Source organism: Seriola lalandi, unplaced genomic scaffold, assembly GCF_002814215.2.
Source record: "Seriola lalandi dorsalis isolate HSWRI2012SDOR001 ecotype SW California unplaced genomic scaffold, Sedor1 jcf7180002054549, whole genome shotgun sequence".
NCBI lineage: Eukaryota > Metazoa > Chordata > Actinopteri > Carangiformes > Carangidae > Seriola > Seriola lalandi.
This window is the reverse complement of record NW_019525102.1, coordinates 4995-27377: the sequence shown is the minus strand read 5'-3', so window position 1 is coordinate 27377 and position 22383 is coordinate 4995. Positions and strand designations below refer to the sequence as shown.

At 41.3% G+C, this 22383-nt stretch overlaps 1 protein-coding gene across 5 annotated transcripts; it reads left to right on the top strand.

Moving 5' to 3' along the window:
* Positions 1-763: 763 nt before the first annotated feature.
* Positions 764-21277, top strand: arhgef11 (Rho guanine nucleotide exchange factor (GEF) 11). 5 transcript variants are annotated; one of them, XM_087176351.1, is made up of 42 exons: positions 764-2457; positions 2997-3029; positions 4491-4582; positions 4675-4779; positions 5157-5206; positions 5314-5371; positions 5486-5685; positions 5777-5848; positions 6121-6228; positions 6347-6395; positions 6733-6770; positions 6925-7017; positions 7840-7908; positions 8050-8154; positions 8382-8480; positions 8758-8800; positions 9020-9116; positions 9279-9401; positions 9904-9927; positions 10134-10260; positions 10600-10693; positions 11175-11204; positions 11383-11509; positions 11645-11851; positions 12114-12161; positions 12450-12598; positions 12724-12864; positions 13410-13486; positions 13605-13730; positions 14122-14239; positions 14331-14479; positions 14616-14691; positions 14779-14961; positions 15094-15175; positions 15273-15353; positions 15562-15617; positions 15724-15876; positions 16038-16271; positions 16728-16829; positions 16964-17271; positions 17532-17664; positions 17760-21277. In XM_087176351.1, exons 1-42 carry the CDS (start codon positions 2423-2425, stop codon positions 17807-17809), a joined length of 4344 nt encoding a protein of 1447 aa, XP_087032477.1. In that variant the 5' UTR covers positions 764-2422; the 3' UTR covers positions 17810-21277. The 5 variants fall into 5 exon arrangements, with proteins under 5 accessions (XP_087032477.1, XP_087032476.1, XP_023271104.1 ...); XM_087176350.1 differs by having other exon boundaries at positions 2994-3029; XM_023415336.2 differs by lacking the exon at positions 2997-3029.
* Positions 21278-22383: the final 1106 nt, after the last annotated feature.

Sequence of the window (22383 nt, the reverse complement as noted above, 5' to 3'; positions counted from 1 at the left end):
TTTTTGGTTGCGCCCACTTTTCCCCCACATCTGTTTGTACTTGGGATTCACAGGACCTGGAAGAGTAGTATTACCAGACTGAAGTGATTTTTTTTTTTGTTGTTGTCTTAAGTGTTGGCCTTTACTAAACTATCTACTGTTATATAGTTAATAGTGATAATTCATTTTTATATAAAATATGGAAAATAGATGTGATTCGAAGTCTAGCATTTTTTTTCCAGTCCAAACTAACTCCAAAAGGTCATAAAGTCTGATCTGAAAATGCATTAAAAAGTATATGGCAAAGTCCAGAAAGAAAATATTGGGAGCACTAGCCCCTATCGTGTCTGGAGAGATTTTATAGTTCAAAAAGTAAGCAGAATTATTGTAAAAAAAAAAATATATATATTATAAATGACATTATATTACATTACATTATATTATATTATATTATATATAAGAATAAGACAATACAATAAGTACACACGCAATATTAGTATTTTTATTTGATGAAAAACAAACAAGGTTTAAAAGGACATTTATTTCCTAATGATCTCTCAAGTTTCTCTCTTTTAGATAAAATTTTACAACTTTACCTTTTACTTGTATTGTTGCATTTTGTATATCGTGTATAGTTTTAGCATAAGTCATTTCACTTTCCAGTTTACGGTTGCCTGCATGGACCCCTGGAGGCCACTGTCATCGACACTGCGGTGGGGGCGAACTACCTGCAATACCGCAGTCCAGCCAGACGAGGGCGGTGTTGCGTCGTGTTTGTCCGTATGATCTTTTGAGGACATGGTGGTGGATCAGCAGCCAGTCAAGACAGCAGGAATAACAACACAGCAGAGATCATTATTATGAGAACCGGGGCCAAAAAGGCAATAAAAATATGCAACGAAGATTGTGATTAAATTCCGAGTCTTCTGGCGGACCACGAGAGAGAGAAGCAAATCCAAATTCTGTGACTTGTTTTGGAAAGAAGACCCTGAGGTGGAGCTCTACTGGAATCGTATTGCCTTCTAGCTAGCTGGCTAACATGCAGCTTTAGTGTCTGAATTTGCACGAAAACTGGGATATATCGAGCTGGAATTTGCACGGACTTCCATCATCTCAACCACTTTAATCTCCATCTATTCGCATGCAGTTTAAGTTATACTGGCCTTTCGTCTTGCACATCTATCTGGTTATCTAGCTAGCTCGGAAGAACCGACTCGCTGGCACAGCTGAAAGCCGAATACGCTGCGCTTTCGGTCGGCTTGAGCACCAACGCCATGCCGCGGATTGAAATCGGCCTGTTCGTAGAGCTAACTTCAGCAAGCTAACGCTAGATGGACACAGCAGGCCGCTTCAGATGGTCGTTATCATTCCCTAGTCATTTTATTAGATAAGTCACAACTCAAATAGAAAAGCACATTTAGCTTTCACCCTGCACTGTGCTTCCATTTTTATAAACTCAGCAGCCGACAGAACTAGCTAATGCCGGGTAACCTGCTAATTAGCTAGCTAGTTCGTTAGGGAGCAATGCAAAGCCAACGATAGCGTCTGGGTTGGTTGTTGTTGACAGTGTGATAGCATGTAAATTAATGCCAGTTACAGTTAGCCTGGGAGCGTGTTGGAGTGGTCTTTTTTTTTTTTTTTTTTTTTTTTTTTACTTATCAAGCTGAGGTACGCCTTATTTGTGTGTGGACTACTTTGCATTAGCTAGCCACACCAATACGGACAATATCTCTATGAAAATCACTTTGAACATCCATGTTAGGTTTTAAAATAATCTATGCAAGCATATGACTGAGAAACGAACGACATTGAGGTAGTGCTTAGCTTGTACGGGATTAGTTAGGTTGGCACAGCTGTTGAAGCCACACATGTAAACAAGGTAGTATTTCATTGCAAGTTGTCATCAAATAATCTCTGTTACTTTGAGCTTATCTTCAATGAATTAGCTTTACACAGACACTAAAACGCATGGCTGTTGTTGTCTTCCTGCAGCACAGCGAGACACATCAGTCATTCATTCATGATTGATGACCTGTGAGGAAGCAGGCTATCCTTTATCCATTTTCCACTACGACTGAACCACTGCACCAAACCACTAACTTCCTTTGTTTTAGTATTTATTTTGAACCACTAATGCAACCTGGGTACTGAGGAGATAGTCAGTTTTGAATGTTAGTTTTAGCAGCACTTTCTTTTATAATCCTACTGACACCTAACTGGAACCTCATGGGTGGATGGGAACATGAGGAGCGCTCTGTCTGATCTGAACCAGCTTCCAAGTAGCTAGAAGATCTGATCGAAGCACAACAGACAGCCCCATTGTGTGGACTAAGAACTGAGGAGGAACGAGATGACGATGGTGATGGGGATGATAATAAAAGAGGCCCAGTGACAGCGTTGATCCCGCACCAGGAAGCAGAGGAGTTGTCACAAGGCTGCAGACATGAGTCTTCGCCAACCCACCTCTACACTGGACAGGTAGGAACCACACAAACCCATACACCCAGACAGTCTCTGTTTCTGTGGTACACCTCAAAGGCTTGCTCAAAAATGTAGGGCTTCCAGATCAGCCAATAGATATGTCTTTATTTCACTTCCCAGTCTGGTCAGTTAAAAACGAGTCAGACAGGCTGTTTACTGGGAGGTGATTTTAAAAAAAAAACAAGCAAAGGGAGGGCAAAATGCTGTATGCAAAAGATTTCACAATCGTGTAGATATTTCATAGTAAGTTTCAGTGTCTGTCTGTTGCCTGAATGTCATGTTGTGACTCTTCACCTGTTGTGTCTAGCTTCTACCTCGCCTAAAACACTTGACGTACTGTAGTTCATCCTGTTTGTTAGTTTTGTTCATCACCATATTGACCACATAGCCCTACACTGTGCTTCTGTGATCGTTTGTCTGATGCCTCTTTGTCTTGATCATTTGTCTTTCCTGTTTCTCCTGCTGTCAACTCTTTTTCCGTGTGTATGTTTTTGTGCACGTGCCCACCACTGTCTTTGTGTGTCATGTGACAGCAGGGCAGCCAATAAGAAAAACGCACACCTGTTCAGGTAGGACAGCTGTCCAGTAAGAGCTTGTGTCAAGGTTTTTTTTTTTTGGGGGGGGGGGGTTTGACACCTACAGATTGTACAGCTGTGGCAGGAAGTTTCTCAGTGGCTGCTCTTGTTATTTCAGGGCACTTTGACTTGATGTGCAGGCACAGTTGTCTCTCATGCGCTTGCGTGAGAAACAATTTCGTATACATATAAAATGCAGGTCATATGTATATGTTCAATTATGATTGTTACCTTATCCACTTAATCGGGTCAATATTGGCATTGATATTGATACTGACGGATTGGATTTGGTGCATTCCTAGTTTCTTGTATTATATAAAGTGTTGAGTGCACTTACAAGCTCAGCTTTATTCTGAAGCAAAAAACACATTCAAATCACATTTGCCATTTACTCAGAGTATATCCATCCATTTAGATGGGTATAGAGCTACATTTAATCATTTTCATGATCATTTCATCTTTTAATTAATTTTTTGATTAATCTTAGTTTCCCAGAATCTAAGGTTGAGTCTTCTAATTGCTTGTTTTTTTTCAGACCAGAAAGTCCAAACCCCAAAAGTACTGAATATGAGGAGCAAATCCTCACATTCAAGAACCAGGAAAAGATCCACATTTTTATTTGACAACTCAACCATCTGTTTTGTTGTCTATCAATGTACTTTTCCATTAGATGACAAATCATTGTAGCATGAATTGGCTGTGCAGGTACAAGAGCTAATTATCTCTGGATTTTAGTAAATCACAACAAGTCAATCTGGATGGATTAATTACACTCTGAGTCATATTTAAAAGAAGTTTCATTGTGTTTTGGGTGAAGTTTTTTTTTTCCTTAAAGCCCAACAGTCACTCGACGTCTGGAATAATACAAAATCATTTAAGTGTTTACACTTTGAATTCTTGTGCCATTCACCCTTAGATAAATATATTCTTGGAAGTCATGGCTGCGCTCAGTGTTTACAATCTGTAAGAGTATAAAGGGCGTGGGGATCGTTTGAACTTCAGGCTATTTCCTTTTGGTCAGTTTCTCTTTGCCCTTTTGTATCAGGACTGGGCTTCATTCTGAGTTTCCTCTCTCTTTTTTCTCTGTCCCTTTTTCCTCTCTATCTGTTTTTTCCCTCTTTTCCGTCATGCTTCGCTTTCAGCCCTTTTGCTGCTTGGTGAGTTTTCCTGTCGACTGCTTTCTTGTTGCTTCCTATTTGTTATGATATACTCATCCTCTTGCTCTTTCTAACCCACTTCTGACCCCGCACTTCCCTTGAATCTTCTCCTGAGCCCCCCCCCTTCCTCTATCATTGGTCTGTGTCCCATCGTAAGCTTCCCTTCTTTCACTCTGGCCTGTTCCATCACTTTTTATATATTTCTCTCTCTCAGTGATCCTCCCTCTGTTCATTGTTTCACATCAGATGTTATATATTTTTTCAGGCTAAGTGTCTCTCTCATATCCCTCAAACCCAGGCTCAGCAGTCTGACCATCGGGGACTCGGATCGCAAATCCTCTGCCACCCAGCAGAGGGAGCCAACGGCCGATCTCCCCGCTGAGAGCACAGGTGATTGCAGGACTGATGTAGGATTGCACTACAATTTAAGTCCTTTAATATTCCCCAAACATCCTCATTATTCTCCTGTCATCCTCTCCCAGGTCCTGGTCTTGTTCAGAGATGTGTGGTCGTGCAGAAGGACCAGCTCGGTTTTGGCTTCACAGTGTGTGGAGAGAGAGTCAAGCTAGTGCAGAATGTCCGACCAGGTGAGACACATGCACTGTTTTTTGTTTTTTTTTAAATATTACCCTGTTTTTTTACACAGATACTGTGTAAAGCAGTGTAGTTGTTTTTCCTGCTTTATTCATTTCATACATTTAAATTGACAGAGTTTGTGTTTTGATACAGTGTCCATACATTTAGAAAGTTAAAGTCTATTCCCATTGAAAAAGAATCAAACCCAACCTCAGCAAAACTGAAGAAAAATAAATATTATTTTCTCCCAGTTCACACGACTACACATTTTATTGATTTGAAGGTCCACTGTCAAATTACACACTTTAATAGCATCTTATTTTGGACATTGTTTTTCAAATATGTGACCCCGATGACATGGATAGTCATACAGTTTCACTCCTTACAGGTGGTGCAGCAGTCAAGGCCGGGGTCCAAGAGGGGGACCGGATCATAAAGGTTTTTACTACTTTACGTTGAAGAGACTGAATCTGCGAGTTGTTGGTTTCTCCCTGTTTTCCATGTTGCTGATTTTCTTCTTTCTCCCATCTACCTTTCTCTCTCAGGTGAACGGCTCGCTGGTGTCCTCCATGTCCCATCAGGAGGTGGTGAAGCTCATCAAATGTGAGTTTTAAATAAGTGTAATTGGTGAATTGAAGTGCCTCTTTATATTTAATGTGCTTTCTATGTTTGTCTTCCTGATAACATCATACCATGCCCTTTTTTATTGATTGATAGCTGGAACATATGTAGCTTTGACACTACAAGGACCTCCCCCATCAGCTGCTTCCTTGCCCTTAGAGCCCCTCCCCACTGACATCACACCCAATCAAAGAACGTCTCTGGGTGGGGAGGCTCCACCCCCTCCTCCTCCACCCTTGCCCTCTGGACTAAGCAGCAACCCTTCCCAAAGAATCACTGGACCTAAACCACTACAGGTGAGTGAAATTGTATAATATATATATAGTACTTGTTCAAGTGTACATCATCAAAATAATTTACAGTTTCTGTTGTGAACATGTCTTTTAGGACCCAGAAGTACAAAAACATGCCACTCAGATACTCAGGAAAATGCTGGAGCAGGAAGAAGCTGAACTGCAGGTGATACACTCGTATATAAACAAATGAGCTGGTCCAGTATTTAGATAACTTCTTGGAAATGAAACTGTACACAGCAGACCACTTCCTGATCTTTTTCCGTAGATGCAAATAAAATAGAAAACGTCCATGTAAAGATCCATATTATCTGACATGTTATATACTGTGGTGTTCTACCTGACCACCTTGTTGTGTCATACTGCCTGTGTAATTAGTGACGATGATGTGTTGTAGCTAAAATCTGCTGCTGATAACCAGACCTGGCTAATTTACAGGACTTGATGGAGGAGCGGTTGAGGAACCCGTCGCCGTCACTGGAGGAGCGGATAGAAAGCGCGAAGAGGAGAGCTCACCAAGTCAGGGTCAAGATTCAGCAAGATCTGGTGAGGAGGACGTGGCTGTTTTGCTCATTTACAGATTCAAAACACTCACGGATATCCTCACTGTGTATTTAACCTTTTGTTTGATTTTACTGAAAATTAACTGATGCTTCTTGTCCAGGAGGGAACGCGATCAGAATCTATCACAAGCTACGTCATAGCTGGAGAAGGTTTGTATCTCCTTATTTTTTCTATTTAATTCTCAGTACAACAAAGGCATACTGTAGCTTCTGGTTTAATTAGTCAGCAGATCAGCCAAAATTACACAGAAATTTGTAGAATGAAGGCAGATCTCATAAGTCATATTATATATCATATATTAGTACAAGTTGTGATTTGAAAACAACACTTCAATATCACATTTAACTACCCTAAATTATCTGCCCCTTTTTTCTTTAAATCCGTCCATCCAAGGTCAATGGTTACTGACCTCTAATGCCATATACACTTAAACTTTAACCGTTCGTCATAGTATAAGTGGTTTAAAACTGCCCTGTGCTTTATCAGGTCGACTATCAGTGGACTCAAGCGAAGGGGACATGGAGGTAGGCCTGCACATCTTCTTTTTTTCATAAACCGGTGAGATTGTGTATGTCGTGTGTTTGTGTATGTGATGGTCCCACTCATCCCGTCCCCCCTCGTCCTCCTCCTGCTCCTCCTCCTCCTCCTCCTGCTCCTGCTCCTCCTCCTCCTCCCCAGGCCTTTGAGAGTCCCCACTCCTCCCCCTCATCCTCCTTCAGGACCCCCCTACACCGACGGCAGAGCTCCGATACACACACCCTCTCCGACTCGGTGAGATGGACACACGCACTTGCATTCACTTTAAGATAGACGTTTTTGTCAAGGTTATACTGAACACACAGAACCCCATCGTTGACTAACAGTCAAAGGAGTTATTCGGAGTCTGATAGTGACTTTTTGTCTCCTCGATCACGGTGACAAAAACTGTTTCCTGACAAAACTTTGGATGTATTCACACTGGTATAAATACATACAGTAATATGTACAGATTATTTCTGAGAGGGAGGAAGAGAGAGAGAGAGTGAGTGACACACACACACTGAAAGAGATTATTGTAACGTGAAAGTTACCAAATCTAATTGAATTCAACCTTAGTTGAACCACAAGGAAATCTGCAAAGTACTTGTATTTATTTTTAATTTTTGTACTTCCACTGTTCAGATTTTCTTGTGCTACAGGATTCAGTAACTGCAAATATTATGTCGACTAAATTTTCAGTGTATTTTTAGTTTATGCACAGACAAAGCCTGCAGCACCAGCTACATATTTATGGCGTATCACTTTGCCTGTTCAGAGAAGCAGCTCTGTTCTCTCCTCTTCACCTGCTCCTCTCCATTCCTGCCATGCACCAATGTGACTTGCAAAGTTGTCTTAAGACGTATGAGACGAAGCGGCGAGAATGAAAAGATCATTTATCACCACAACCCTCAATTCATATTTTACATCATCCAGTTCCTTTGCACCGATCACTGCATGCACAGCATACGAGTGAAAATAGCAGATATGCTTGGACCTGCTGTCAGTGTCCTCCAGTGTGCGACAGAGTGCTTTACATTTCTTGAAATCTGCGTGTGTGTGCGTCTGTGTTCAAAGGGCGGAAAGGCCCAGATCATTGGCCCTGAGGAAGAAGACGAAGAAGATGACGGCTATGCATTTAATGAGGTGAGAAGGACATTTAGTGCCTCTCATATCTGTGATTCTCAGCTGTTTTTCTTTGTATTTCTCTTCGCTTTCTACATTTTGCTGTTTCCTCCATCTGCACAATTATTCACATTTTCCTCTTTTCCTCTGTCGTAATCTCAGATGGATGGTCCATTCCAGGACATTGAGTTGCTGAAATCACGACCAGCACACATGACAGTGTTCATGAGATATGTCTTCACTCAGCTTCTTGACCCCAACCCTCTGGTCAGTCTAAGTTATAGTCTGTGCTAGATTTAAACACATATAATCAAACAAAGATATTTTGGATAACATCGTCATCTATAGTAAATGCAGATACTCAAAAATCGTATCTATATCTTTATCTTTTTGTATTAAAGCTTTTCTGATCACAAGCACAGAGTTTAAACAGTACAATGTGTTTATCTTGGTTTGCTCTCTCACATTCATTGTTGTGTGTGTGTCTACAATAGCTGTTTTACCTCTCGGTGGAGGCCTACCTGGGCTCCAGTCCTAAAGATGCCCGCGCACTTGCACCTCAGATCTGCTCCCATTACCTGGACCCAGATGCTGTATGTACCAATATGACTTAATAATTTTATTTTTACGTTCTTCTATCTCTTATATTCCATTATTGGCTACAGATTTGTTTAATTACTGCAGTCACATTGATACTTTAAAAATGTTTCATTACAGAAACTAAAGGATAAACTTTCTTCTAATCCTTAGTTAAAGTAATATGACTTTTCTCAGATACCATTATTACCATATATCCTGTAGGGTCATGCAGTAACAAATCACATTCTCAGTATCTGAAACGTGAAAAAAATTAAATTCTTTTTCTTACAGCCCTTGAAAATCAAAGTACGAGAGGAGTATCTCACAGATATCGGTAAGAAGTCTAATTGCTAGTTGAGTTATTACATGTGTATTATAGTTTTGTTCACGTGAGACTGAAAATCTGTCAACTGAAATTTTGAGCTGTGATAAGACATTTTGTTGATGATTTATTGTAAAACGTGGCCAGGTGGCAGCACTGTTGCTCTTCTGTTTGTTTGAGAGGGTTTGTATCCACTGACTAAATGTTGTCGGGCCATGTCCTCTCCATCAGAGAGTCGATTACACGCCCAGGAGGACATCAGAGGACCCCTGTCTGAGCTGCAGCAGCAGGTGCTGCCGGACATTCAGGACCAGATACAGGACTACAGGTACACACATTCAGATATTCCTCTGTGTAACAATGATAACATTGATGATCATTAACTGTGGGAGGTATTCAGCTAAAGTATCTTAAGTTAAGGTTTGTCTCCCATTTAAGTTTTCCTTGAGCTCACATTAACCTGTTCAGCGTGTCTTTCTGTGTTTCACAGGAACAAGCAGATGATGGGTCTTGGCTCTCTGTTTGGAGAAGGAGATCTGCAGCACCTTGATGGAGACCCAGTGAAAGAGAGACAGGTGGTGGACAGACAGGTCACTGCCCTCTGGGAGATATTGTGAGTACTGATTCTGCTGTTTCATCAGGTTTTTCCTGTTGCAGACTGCAACTGTAAAACTGTAAAAATCCCAAGAAATTTGGTTCATGGTGAGGGCAAGGGTTCATTTTCAGGCTATGGTGGTCTTTATCTAAATAACGACAAAATAGAGAAGATCAGTTTTGTTTTCCTGCTGAGCAACAGGAGCTGTTGTTAGGGGCCCAATAAAATTGTTATTACAAAGTGACAGATGTAGCTCACCCAGGCTATAATAACAAAGGTCATTACCAAAGCCGCAAACCCTGTAAACCACATGACGTTCACTCCTTTGACTTTATACACACACAGCCGGCTTCCCGTCACATGATTGTAGCACTACATTCACTTTCTTAGACCGGTGTTTGCACCTTAATGAACTGGATTTATCTCAAAGAAGTCTCTCGGATATCTATTTGAACGCCTGCTATCTGTTGTGGAGGGAGTTAACAGCCTTTTTATGTCTCTCTCTCTGTCCCCACTCCAGATCAAAGCACGAAGAGGACAGAAGGTAAAAAGAAAATATCGCTCTTGTCTTTTGGAGTGAAATGCCATTTAACAGCAACACCCATCTTGGTGATTTGTTTACTTATTCTTCACATCTTCCCTTTGTTTGTTTCCCACCTTTCCCCCTATGATTCTCTTCTCCTCACTCCACCACCATATTTGTTCCGTCTGCTTCTCTCCGTCTCCACCCCTTCGCTTGTCTTACCACAGTTCTCCTCTGGCATCAGCGGTCCTCCTATACCTGCGTCATTCTGGTATTAAACTAAGAGACTCCAAGGTATTCCCTGGTCTGAGTACAGAGAAGGAGAAGTGGCTTGCTTTCTTAAAGACGAAAAAGGTAAGACTGGCAGCCTCTGTTTTTCCTCTGGGAGTGATCTGACAAGTGATTATCTAAATAATGATGTCTACTGTTATTTTGAAACTGCACTTCAACAAACCAATTTTTAGTAAATGTTTGTAGCTGCAATGATCTGTGTGTTTTTACATAGAGATGATAACCAAAACTCTAAAACCTTTTCTTCATGCCATTTAAACGTAACTCTTTAGCAGCAGGTTTGGGTAAACAAAAATGAAATGTTGCAGCTCGTAATGAAGATGAAAAGAAATGAAGGGTAAAGAAGAATCAGGTATATGCATTGATTACATGACACGACTTTTATGGTTCCTCTCTCCGCAGCTGAGTGGTACCAAGAAAGAGAAAGATGGAGAGGATAAAAAGAGAAATCCCATCCTGAAGTACATCGGCAAGCCACGAACCACATCGCAGTCCAGTAAATACAAACACACACACACTTATATTCAGGGATAAAGCTGGGGAAGGAAATGTGAAAATTAATATAAAATGATGACTCATGCTACTGGTTTAATTTAGAGATATTTTTATTTGTCTGTAAAGAATAATCATGGTCTCAACGCTAAAAAGCAGCACAGATGCTGAAATGTGAGTTTTCTAAAACTCATGTTTTTATTATTAGCATTTAAACTGCAAATGTGAGTCTTATCTCTCAAAGGTCATTATCAGCTGACAGTATTGGTCTGCCGTCACACCACATTAGAAGCACGCAAATAAACACACGCTCACATGATGACACGCTCTCACTCATTATATACCATTGATTTCTTTTTGTCCTTTGTTTGCCCTTTTATTGTTACTGCAGGTTTGTTTATTGATTTATGGAGTTTTCATTGTGTTATTTTTATTATTATTGTTCTGATTTCATTGTTTCTTTTTGGTTCATTTTGGTTTTGTAGCATTCCATGTCCCGTTATCACCCAACGAAGGTACATCGCACTTTTGTTTTTACTCCTATATTTTCCTTTTCATCAAACGTACCTGACTAAATTATTCTTAATGAAATCTAGTAGTTTGAACATTGCTTGTGTTCCACCTCAATTTATACACATTAGCCCTTTCTGCTGAAAGTATGTGTACTATTGAATGATATCTGTGTGTGTGCAGTCCGTCCTGGCAGTGTGAGGAACATCATTCAGCAGTTTGAGAATCACACGGAGACGACAGGAGAGGACGGAGGTGACGACGCCCAGAGGCTCTCCTCCAGCAGCCTGGGAGAAGACAGCATGGACAGGTAGCTCTGATGTACTCCTCTCTTCCTCTGCATTATCACCTGTAGTATATACTCAATACCAGTTAACAGCACCTGGATGGTGCAGCTGAAAGTGTTTGATGCTGTGTATGCTAAGTGTATGCTTTCTTTTTGCAGCCCTACAGTCTCGGTGCGTCTGGCACGCAGCGAGTCGTTGAAGGCTCAGGGAGAAGGGCGGCGGCGGGGTGTTGCCTCAGGAACGGAGTCTGTCCCCCGCTCTCGTAGTGATGTGGACATGGAGGACTGCGGAGAGGAGAGGGAGGGGCCTGGCCTCAGGCTGCTGCAGCACAGCGCCTCATCGTCTGCGTCCAGCAGCTCTGCGCGGTAATGATTCTGTGAACTACACGAGCCACAACTTTTATTGCCTCCTGATAGTGTTGATAACATTTGCACACAGATTCTTCTAATTTCTCAGAGATGATCGTCAGATACCTTAAGGATACTAAAAATGCATCCCTTTAAATAAAAGATTCACCCCCTTAGTGAAGGATTTAAACCCCAGACAACATAAACACCCCAGCGTTACCCCTGGAAGTGTAGGTTTTCACCTCATGCCATCTCTCTCTCCACTCTCTCTCAAACTCAGGTCTCTAGAGAACCCTACACCCCCATACACCCCTCGGTCTAGACGCAGGTGAGTTTCCATGTTGCCCCACAGGTGATTGATGTAGTAGAATAATCAGTAATCAGTAAATAATTGTCTGATAGAGAATAGAAATAAAAATGCTTGACCTCTTTCCCACAAGCATAACTGAACAGAAGTTTCACATTTAAAACCAGATCTAAAGATGTCGGTAGATATTTAATCATCCTGGACATGTTTCTTTGTTTGTCACTCCATCCATATGCATCTCTTTTCTTTTGCTGCCTGTACATCCCTCCATCTGCCCATGCGCGTTTATGCATGTGTGTGATTTTACAGGAGCGTGGACTCACCCCTTGCCCTGCTACCGGACGCCGCGGCGCTGGAAGAGGAGGTGTGTGACGGTCAGAACTGGCAGGACACGGTGCCTCCTCAGCTGCTCGCCACACTCAGCCCGAGGGAGGTGGACAGACAGGCTGTTATATATGGTACGAGTTAAATTCACAAACGATCAATCATGATGAATAAAATATTTAAAAATGTCTGCCTGTGTTCAACAGTATGTTAACTGATTACATTCTTCATTTGCTCACCTGTATATCCTCCTCTTCAGAGCTGTTCACCACCGAGGTGTCCCACCTGCGCACCTTGCGGGTCCTGGACCAGGTCTTTTTCCAGAAGATGAGGTCTGTGCTGAACTCTGATGAGCTGGCCTGCATCTTCCCCAACCTGCCCCAGGTCTACGAACTCCACGGTGTGTGTGTGTGTGTGTCTGTGTGTGTCAGAGGGTTTCATATGTGTGGAAAGTATACATTTTTGTGCAGTACAGAAATGAATCAAAAATGAGAATCTCTCAGCCTCAGTTCATCAATTACAAAAAAAAGTGTCACTGCTTGTGGCTTCTTCTACCGGTATTTCTGTTTGCACAGTGAGTTGTACTTGCAGTCAGCGTGTCTTCAGGGCTGTATGTTGCTAGGTAAATAATAATAAGTGAAGCAAATACTAAGCAAGGGTGATAACTGTTATGTGTAATCTCAGCCCGCAGATTCACTGTGTCAATATGTGTTCTGGGCCTTAATTTTCAGCCAAGGAGGTACATGGTGTCACATTACCATCCTACTCGACTAGGCATATCATTCATTTTCTTTGTGTTTTAGCCATATTAGTGGATGAACTGAATTTATGATTAATGTCAGTTTGAACATCCAGTTAAGGCTGATTTTAGCAGATTACATAATTACTTGGTATTGAGATTAAGGTTATTTTAATGCCAAGTTTTTGTTGCCTCTGTCTTTGCAGCAAGTCTGTGTGAGGCGATGAAGAAGCGAAGAGAAACTCCCATCGTTCAGGACATCGGGGACGTGATGCTGGCCAGGGTGAGATTAATAATCAATGCCATCAGTTTGTCTCCATTTTCGTCCTCTCATCTCTATGGCAATGTGTTTATGTGCAGTACACTGTATTTAGTAGGTAAACTGTGGTGTGCGTTTGTAGTTTGAAGGTGCAGCTGGAGACGAGTTTCAGGAACAGGCGTCCCAGCTGTGCAGTCAGCAGTCTCAGGCTCTGGAGCTCATCAAGAACAAACAACGTAAAGACCCTCGCTTCGCTCACATCATCCAGGTACACACACACACACACCTACTGGTACATATTTAACTTTCATAAAACCTATGCTTGCATGCTCCGTGTGCCTTTTATGGCCTCATGCAGACAGCACGTTTTTTAGCAGTAATTTCTGTTGTGGATGTTCTGGTTTTACAAGATGAGCATTATAATAGTATTTGTTATAATTATTAGTTATAAATAATAATAGTCTTAGTTGTGTTGTAGCTGCCTTTTTTTCCCCCAACTTGATTTGTTTTAGTTTTTGCCACCATCTGTTTGAGAGTCGATGATCCACTATAAAAAAGTGAAGGAAAAGGCTTAAAGCGTGTTCGTTGTATGTTTATCTTTGCCCTGATAGTTCCACAGTCTTGTTTTCAACATGTTGACCTGCTTGACTTTTGCTCAGGAGTGTGAGGCGAGTCCTCACTGTCGGAGGCTGCAGCTGAAAGACCTGCTGGTGTCGGAGATGCAGAGACTCACCAAGTACCCTCTGCTGCTGGACAACATCATTAAACACACAGAGGGTGAGGAGTGTTTACTTCGTGTTGGATGGTCGTGTTTGTTAAGTTTTCTGTGACGCAACTTTCAAGACATATTCTTGTTTTTTTCCTTCAGCTGGTTCGTCGGACCTCCCCTCACTCCAGCGGGCCCAGGCTTGTTGCCGAGGGATACTGCAGGCTGTCAACGAGGACGTCAGGGAAACAGAACATCGGCAACGTCTCAGCCAATACCAACGCAGACTAGATGCTGCCCCTCAATTCAAGGTGACAGAATAGTTTAGTTTAATTGCTTCACCTGTTTTTTTGTTTTGTTTTGTTTTTTTGTTCATATTGTAATGAAGGCTGCCAACTATTCTTTTTTTAATCAAATTTTGTTTTGTTTTACTTTTCTTTCTCACAGAGTCTGGACCTGACCACAAAGAGAATGATTCATGAAGGTCCTCTCACCTGGAAAGTGAGCAAAGATAAGCAGATAGGTCAGTATCAGTCTGTGTATGACACGTACTAGCTGATCAGTGTGGTTTCATACCGTCTAAACACATGTCTCTGTATACATCCATCAGAGATCCAAGCGCTGCTGCTGTCAGATTGCCTGGTCCTCCTTCAGAGGGGTCCAGATGACCGGCTGCAGCTGCGATATCCATCCCGCTGGCTGGGTGGAGGCGGAGGAGGCAGCGGAGACAGCAAGACCTCCTTCAGCCCTCTGGTGAAGCTGGACTCACTGCTGGTCCGCTCAGTAGCTACAGGTACAGCTGTAGTGTCTTTTAGAGAAGCAAAATGTAAAATTGCGGCTTTTAATCATGTGAATAATTGAGATACGTGCCATGGCATTTACCACTCTTCTGCTTTTTTGTGTATCTGATCAAATTTCTCTATAGACAATAAAGCCCTGTACGTCATCAGCACCACAGAGAGGCAGATCTACGAGCTGGTGGCCGGAACATCATCAGAAAAAAACACGTAAGCCCTTTTATAGAGTCCATATTTCCCACAGGAACATACATTTCCCATTACTGTACATTTTTAAAGATGTTTTGTCCGGATTTTGGTTAAACAGCTGGAAAGATTTACTTGAGAAGACTGTCTCGTCAGCGGATGGCTCATCACCCCTGATCAATCATGGATCCATGCCACTACCGTGAGTAAATTTGCTGTCCATGAATAATGAATTAAGGAATGTGTTAGGAATCCTTTACCTGCAGGTCAGGCTGTGCATTATTCTATTAGATGTGTATTCTTTTTATACATTTACTTTGATCCTCATAGAAATTTAAAGGATCTCAAGAAGTCATAAACTGGATGGTACTTTGCTTAGTGTGTGTTGTGTTTGTGTGAATTTTCTATAGTTCCCCCAGTATACGCAGCGCTTCCCCAGTGTCAACTGGCAGCAATGTCGATGCAGGTAATAACCGCATTATAATTATTTAGCTTCAATATGTAAACTTTCAGTAAATGTTCGTCACCTAACTGCACGTTTAAAGACTCTCCAACTATTTTAAACCTTCCAGACAACTCGATGACAGAGCAGTCAGATTCCATGGAGACTCATTCCTCCAACAACGACATTGTGCTCTCTGACAACACACCTGTGGACCAATCAGGCGCTTTTATCTGTGGTGAAAGGCAAGCAGTTGGTGTGGCAGAAGCCGCTTTACAAGATGGTGAGAAAAGAGCAGAAACTGCAGCATCACCTCTACAAACTTCTGGATGTTTGACCAAAAAGCTTAAAATGAATGGCTTTTTTTCTCCTGTGAGGAATCAGCCATTAATCCTTGCAAAATTTAAAGATCATAATTTCTCTGTTGTTTTCACACCTCTACAGTTGAAACACTTCGGCGGCTCATATCACGAGACCTGGAAGAGGACGGATGGAGCCACGACTCAGATGACACACCCACCAACGAGACGGCCAATGAGGGGAGCTCGTTCTCTGACAGACAGCGGCCGGAGTCTTTGGAGACCATCCTCAACTTCAGCACCAACGACCTGGAGGCTGAACCTGAGGAGGTTCCGCCCTCAGACACTGAACAGCCCAGCGTTCAGGTCATAAGGAAAGGTAACGGATCAGATTGAGAAAAATTTTCAAGATATTATCTTAAACTCTTTCTCATGTTGGCTGATCACTCTGAGTTCATTCAATTCTCAGATCATTTCAAATTTGAAACCATAATTTTCAAGATACTGCAGTTATTAAGCATAAACTCACCGGTGTATGTGGTGTTGCTTGAACTGATGGTGAATTCAGCTGACTGTGCTTTCTGTCTGTTTATGGATCAAACCTTTGATGGTGGCGTTCCTTTGCATGTTTCTCTGCACTCTGTGATTCATTTATTTTATTTCTTACACACTTTATCCTCTCTTCTTCTTTCGTGTGCTTGCCCTGCACAACACAACGACAAACTGATTCTACACTGGCTCCTGGATCAACTTCTTCCCTCACTCCCTCACACTCTTCTTTCACTCCACTTCCACACACTCTTTTCTTTGTCACACATCTGTCCTCTGTGCATAGCTGTGGTTGCGGGTCCTTCTTCTTCTTCTGTCCCTGATGGCATCACTGATGATGTCGCCCCCGACCAATCATCCAAGCCGAGAGGCGAGGCCACTACGCAGGGTAATGATGACCAATTTAGTCAAGAGCTGTATACAAACTATAATCTATAATCTATAATCGTAGGGTTGCTGTTACTTTTCTCTGTGGAATCACTCACCATACAAATTGTGTTTGTCATCACCTCTCTGCTGTAGGGAACACTTTCTACTTGGTAATGCCGACAGAGCAGGGAGAGAGCGTCACTGATGACCTCAACGACCCTCCTACCCCCACCGCCAGCCACTTCCCTCAGCCTCCGGAGGAAGTGATGGCACCGCAGACGCAGCCTGCGGAGGAGACGCCAGCCTGCGGTTCAGAGTCCAACCAATCAGAGGCTATGCAACCGGAACAGGAAGAAGAAACGGGTCAATCACAGGCTGGGCACCAGAGTCACGTGATCAAAAATGTGGATGAGATTTTCCACACAATCGAGGGGTTGATGAGCAAGTTGCGCCAGCTGAAGGTGATTATCTATTTGTGTCCATCCATACCTCAGAGAATCCCCCTCATTGTTTTTCTGGGAATTAGGTTTAAAAAATTGGAGGTCGTCTTGTGTTTCAGGACAATTGTCCCCAAAAACAATCAATAAAGTGATTGACTGGGAGAACCGTTTCTAAGCAGCAGGATACTGTTGTGATTTAACCCATGAAGTTAGCATATTTATTATTGATGTCCTACTCTAATTTTTAAATCTGTCTCTTCTGCATCTTTATCCCTTTACAGGAAATAGAGAAGGCTCATCACAAGCTTTTGAAAACCCTCACAGAGCCCTCTGTCAATCAGGAATCAGGCGACCAAAAGAATCACTCGGCAACTGTCTCCAGGACGCCATCTCTGGATCGCGGCTCAGGAGACGGTGAGTGGGCACTGAATTATCATTTGCAATAATGGCTGACAATGCAGTTTTAATTGTTTTGCATACTAATTTTTTTTTTCCTGGAACACCTCCAGGTAAAGAAGGAAGTCCAGCAGAACCCAAGATTCAGTCAACTGGATTCTGATGTCGCTCTGTAGTGGATTTACTTGCAGTCATTCAGTCTTGATTGATGGCATATGAACACACCCATATGTACCTATTGTCAGACTCGGGCACTGTAGCCCCGCCTCCCCTTGCCCCACATCCCTGCATGCACCGACCAGTGGAGCAGAGCCTAAGGACTGTAGCCGTTTTTGTTTTTCTGGTTCCCTGGGATACCAAAAAACTGGTCGGACTCATCAGGATTTCTGAGGTCAACGCAACCTCTGATTTCTACCAGAGCATGAGGAGGAGTCCAGGGCAAGTGAGGACAAAAGTATGAAGGAACAAAAAGGCAGAAGACAAGTTGACTAGTGAAGAGAAAAGGAAAAGTTGGAAGAGCTGGAAAAATGACCAAGTTGGATATTTGTGAAGGAAAGTGATTTGTATGTCTTGCTTTTAAGAGCTGGTTGAAGGAACGGAGCAGAAAAGTGTTGAAATGTTAATTTAAGGAAAAATCCGAGGGACCCATCACCCCAGCACTTTACCCACAATGCATCCCTCTGTCATGTACATCTTCTACAGTGGACAGATCAGGGACTGGACATGCCTTGGGCTTCATTTAGGGGCCGACACTTAAGCAAAGATGGCCGCTGGGGGTCCCCTCCCCCCTTCCACTGGTTGCTTTACACTGAGTTCACCTGCCACTTAGGCCGAAGGACTGTGTCTATATAATTCAGGTTATTTGCACTGGGTAAGGAAACCAATATCACAAACACACAAGCATCCTTTAACCTTATTATTCATCTCAGATGTTCATGTCCCCCCACTGTGGGAGAAACGGTAGTTATTATCTATGGGAACAGTTGCAGGCATGCTGTCTTATCCTTAAGCCTTTTTTTTTTTAAGCTACAAGATGGCTATCCATCAATGCAACGTATTGATCATTACATGTTTGGTATTGATTGTTTTTTAAGTTCTGGAAACACTACTGCGCTGTTTACTACTGAAATGCTGGCAGGTTTTATTTTCAGCGCTGCTTCAGAGGCGTACAGGGATCTCAGCGATTCAAATAACAAGCTCAGCGGATTCACACAGCTGTTTTGAACATGTAGAGTTGTTAAGGTTAAACATTTGGGAGATTTTGGATGCTTTTGGGCTGTTTTAAGACGGGCAACGAGTGTGAGGAAACAAGACAATGACAGATTCAAACATAGAAACTTGAATTTTCAGTGAAAACCTGTTTGTTACTCAATTACATTGCTGCCAAATAATACCGCTGACATTGCCTGTCTACACTTTAAGATTTGACTGTGCATCCTTTAGCCCTCTCCAGTGTATCGTGCGTGGAAAAACCACAGGAAATACTGTGAACCAGCATCTTCTCCCCTCTCCCATCCAGTGGTCATGCCATACAGTGTTTATATATAACCCTCAAGCCATGACCCTTTACCAAGTAGCTTTGCAATGTGAGACCTCCCTGAACTGAACAACTTACATTTATTCAAAGATATGAAAGGCTTTGTGAAAAATTATTAAATTTCACATCAAGGTCACCTCTCAGTTGACGAAGCAAAAATGCATTTAAAGAAAGAGCTCAACATTTTGATAAATGAGTTTAACTGCTTTCCTGCCAAGAGTTTTCCAGCCAGCAGCTGGTTAGCTTAGCTGAACGTAAACAATGGAAGCAAAAGGAAACGGCCAACCTGCCTCTAAAGCTCGCTAAATAATATGTTACATCTTGTTTGTATAGATTAGACAAAACGAGATGAAATTTGTTAATTAGTCAGCTTTATAGGTGCTGGCAGGTGGAGTTTGTCACTTTGAAAAGAGCCAGACAAAGCTTCTTCCCCCTGTTTCCAGTGTTTAGGCAGAGCTAAGCTTACATGCTGCTGGCTTCAGCTCTGTACTTAATACACAGACATGAGAGTAGCATTGATCTCCTCGTCTAACTCTTGGCATGAAATCGAATTAGCGTATTTCCCAAAATGTCGAACTATTCTTCTTACTATTTTCGGATCATATGTAAGGTGTTTATCGTCCTTGACGTTGAGAAATGTTTTGTTTATGCCTTGGTTTAGGCATGTATAACCAGCAAAAACTGACACTTAAGCCAAGTTTGTCTCTGATCTTTTTTTTTTCCCAAAGTCCATCTCTATGGATCTAAATACACACTTGATAGAAAATATGTATTTAAACATCTACAAGGAAAGAACATCTTAATGAGAAGTTCTGGCTTGTACCAGTTAAAATGTTTTTTTTTTAATTTGTTTATAGCTTCTTTCTCTCTCTAATCAAGCTGGGCAGAATCAAACTGAACTGAATTTTATTTGAGCTGGTTTCAAATACTAATTGGGGAGGGCTATAGTTAGTTACCCGGCCTCTTTACCAGCATCAGACCTGACACTACACCACCAAACTGAACTACACTATCAGCCACTGAGTCTGCTACTAAAATGATGTTTCACTGCCTGGAGGAAGGTTTTCACTCTTTAGCCAGCACACCCTAAGGAGGAGGAGTTCATCAAGAGGTGTGACTTTCACATATGTACAGATGTAAACAAAAAAAACAAAAAAAACAACAGTGCTACTGAACGACAGGATGGCTGATTTTCACAGCTGAACCTGTATGAACTCGCAGAAGAATTTGTGCTAAAATGTAAAAATGTTCTACCAAAGTGAAATATCTTTTCAGAGGTGTTGAAGGGAACTGTTTTTTTGTAGTCAGATTTTGGCTGCTGTTTTTCAAGCATCTCAGACCAGGAAACTGAAGTTTTCTCTCTGAAAAGAAAAATATTCCTAAATATTAACATTCTTCCATGTCCTCACATGCAATATTAGTTTTTGGCCATAGTTTCACAAAAGAAATTAGGAGTATCGGATTATCACTTGGTCTGAGCCGGTTGAATCAAAATTACAATCTCTCTCTAAAAATCTATCTGTGCATCTCCTTTTCTTTTCACCCACCTCTAACTACAGAATTTTCATCCCCAATTTCTACCTCTACACCTCAGTTTCTTTGTATCTTCAATTATCTCCTTTTTTCTTTTTTCTTTTCTTTTTTACATTTATCTGATACATTGACATCAGCGTTTGGCCCTAACCGGCTGTAAAGAAGCTATAACTGATTTCCCTTTTTTTGTAATATTGCACAAATAAAACTTCCCTGCACAGTGCAAACTACTGTATGCATACACACATCTTTAACTTTCATCTCATTGTCTTTTTATTTTGTTTTAAAAAAAAAAAAAAAAAATCGTGTTCACTCATGTAATATAGAGAAATCAGACCCACTTGTTTTATATATGTTAATTTTTTCTGTAAAGCCTTAGTCCTCGTATTTGATTTTATTTTTGTAGATATGATTAAAAAAAAAAGGATGTATAAATTATTTTCTTTGCCCTTGTTTTTAAAATTGGTGAGATTGTTAGCTGCACAGAAGCAAAGAGGAGCGAGCTCATGTTTAAGATTCATGTGTTTTTGTGAGATTAAAAGAAACTGGATAAAGAAAAAATACTTGTTAATTGTGATTCTTGATTATTTCACTGTATGTATGACAAGACATGTTTTTGGCCACATCTCAAGAGTTTCTACACTTAAAATAATACTTAATTTGTATTCCTTCAAAGTCTTCAATGCATATATTGTATCAGCCACTTCACAACATACCCCACCCTCTGGGGTTGAAACTTGATTGTGATTTGTCAGTGAGCCCATATCTGTAACACACACTGATCACGGTTTCCATTAAAGAGACTGACAGAACTGGTTGATAGTCCTCCAGGCGAGCAGCCCACCGGAAAGGCTAGACTGGCTCTGGTTCAGCCTCATGCATTTTAAAATCCTTTTTGCTATAAGTATAACTATTACAATCATCCACTGTGCTGAATGAAATCACCATGTCTCAACCCAAGCATGAAGTAGAACTTAATCAAATTATGTATATAAGCCAAATCATACTAAAACATGAGGTTTGCATATGGACGGTAGAAATATGTCCCTACCAATATTTTGGGAGGACAGAATTGTCCCTACCAATATTCGAGTGAACTTGTTCGGACTGTTTGGAGTAAGGTTGCTAGCAGGAGTAAACATAAATTTAGAGTTTAATTTCCGTCAAAAAATCCCATGACAATGTCAATATCAATACTATGACTTTTTTATGCCTTATTATGCCAGGGCATTTTTATGCTGATGATGTTTTTCAACGTTTTAATGACATGCAATACAATGACGTTTTTGTTTTTATGCCTTACTATACTACGTCATTTTATTCCTTACCGTACTATGACGTTTTTATGACCTTTTATGCTTTAATATACTATGATGTTTTTTGGCGTTTTATGCCATAGTAAACTATGACCTTTTTTGGCATTTTTATGCCTTAATATACAATTTTGTTTTATGCCTTACCATACTATGACTTTTTTTATGACCTTTTATGTCATACTATACTATGATGGTTTTTTGGCATTTTTATGCCTTACTATCCTTTGTGATCTTGTACCTTACCATACTATGACGTTTTTTTGACGTTTTATGCCTTAATATACGATTATGGTTTTATGACATTTTTATGCAATACAATACTATGACATTTTTTGGCATTTTTATGCCTTA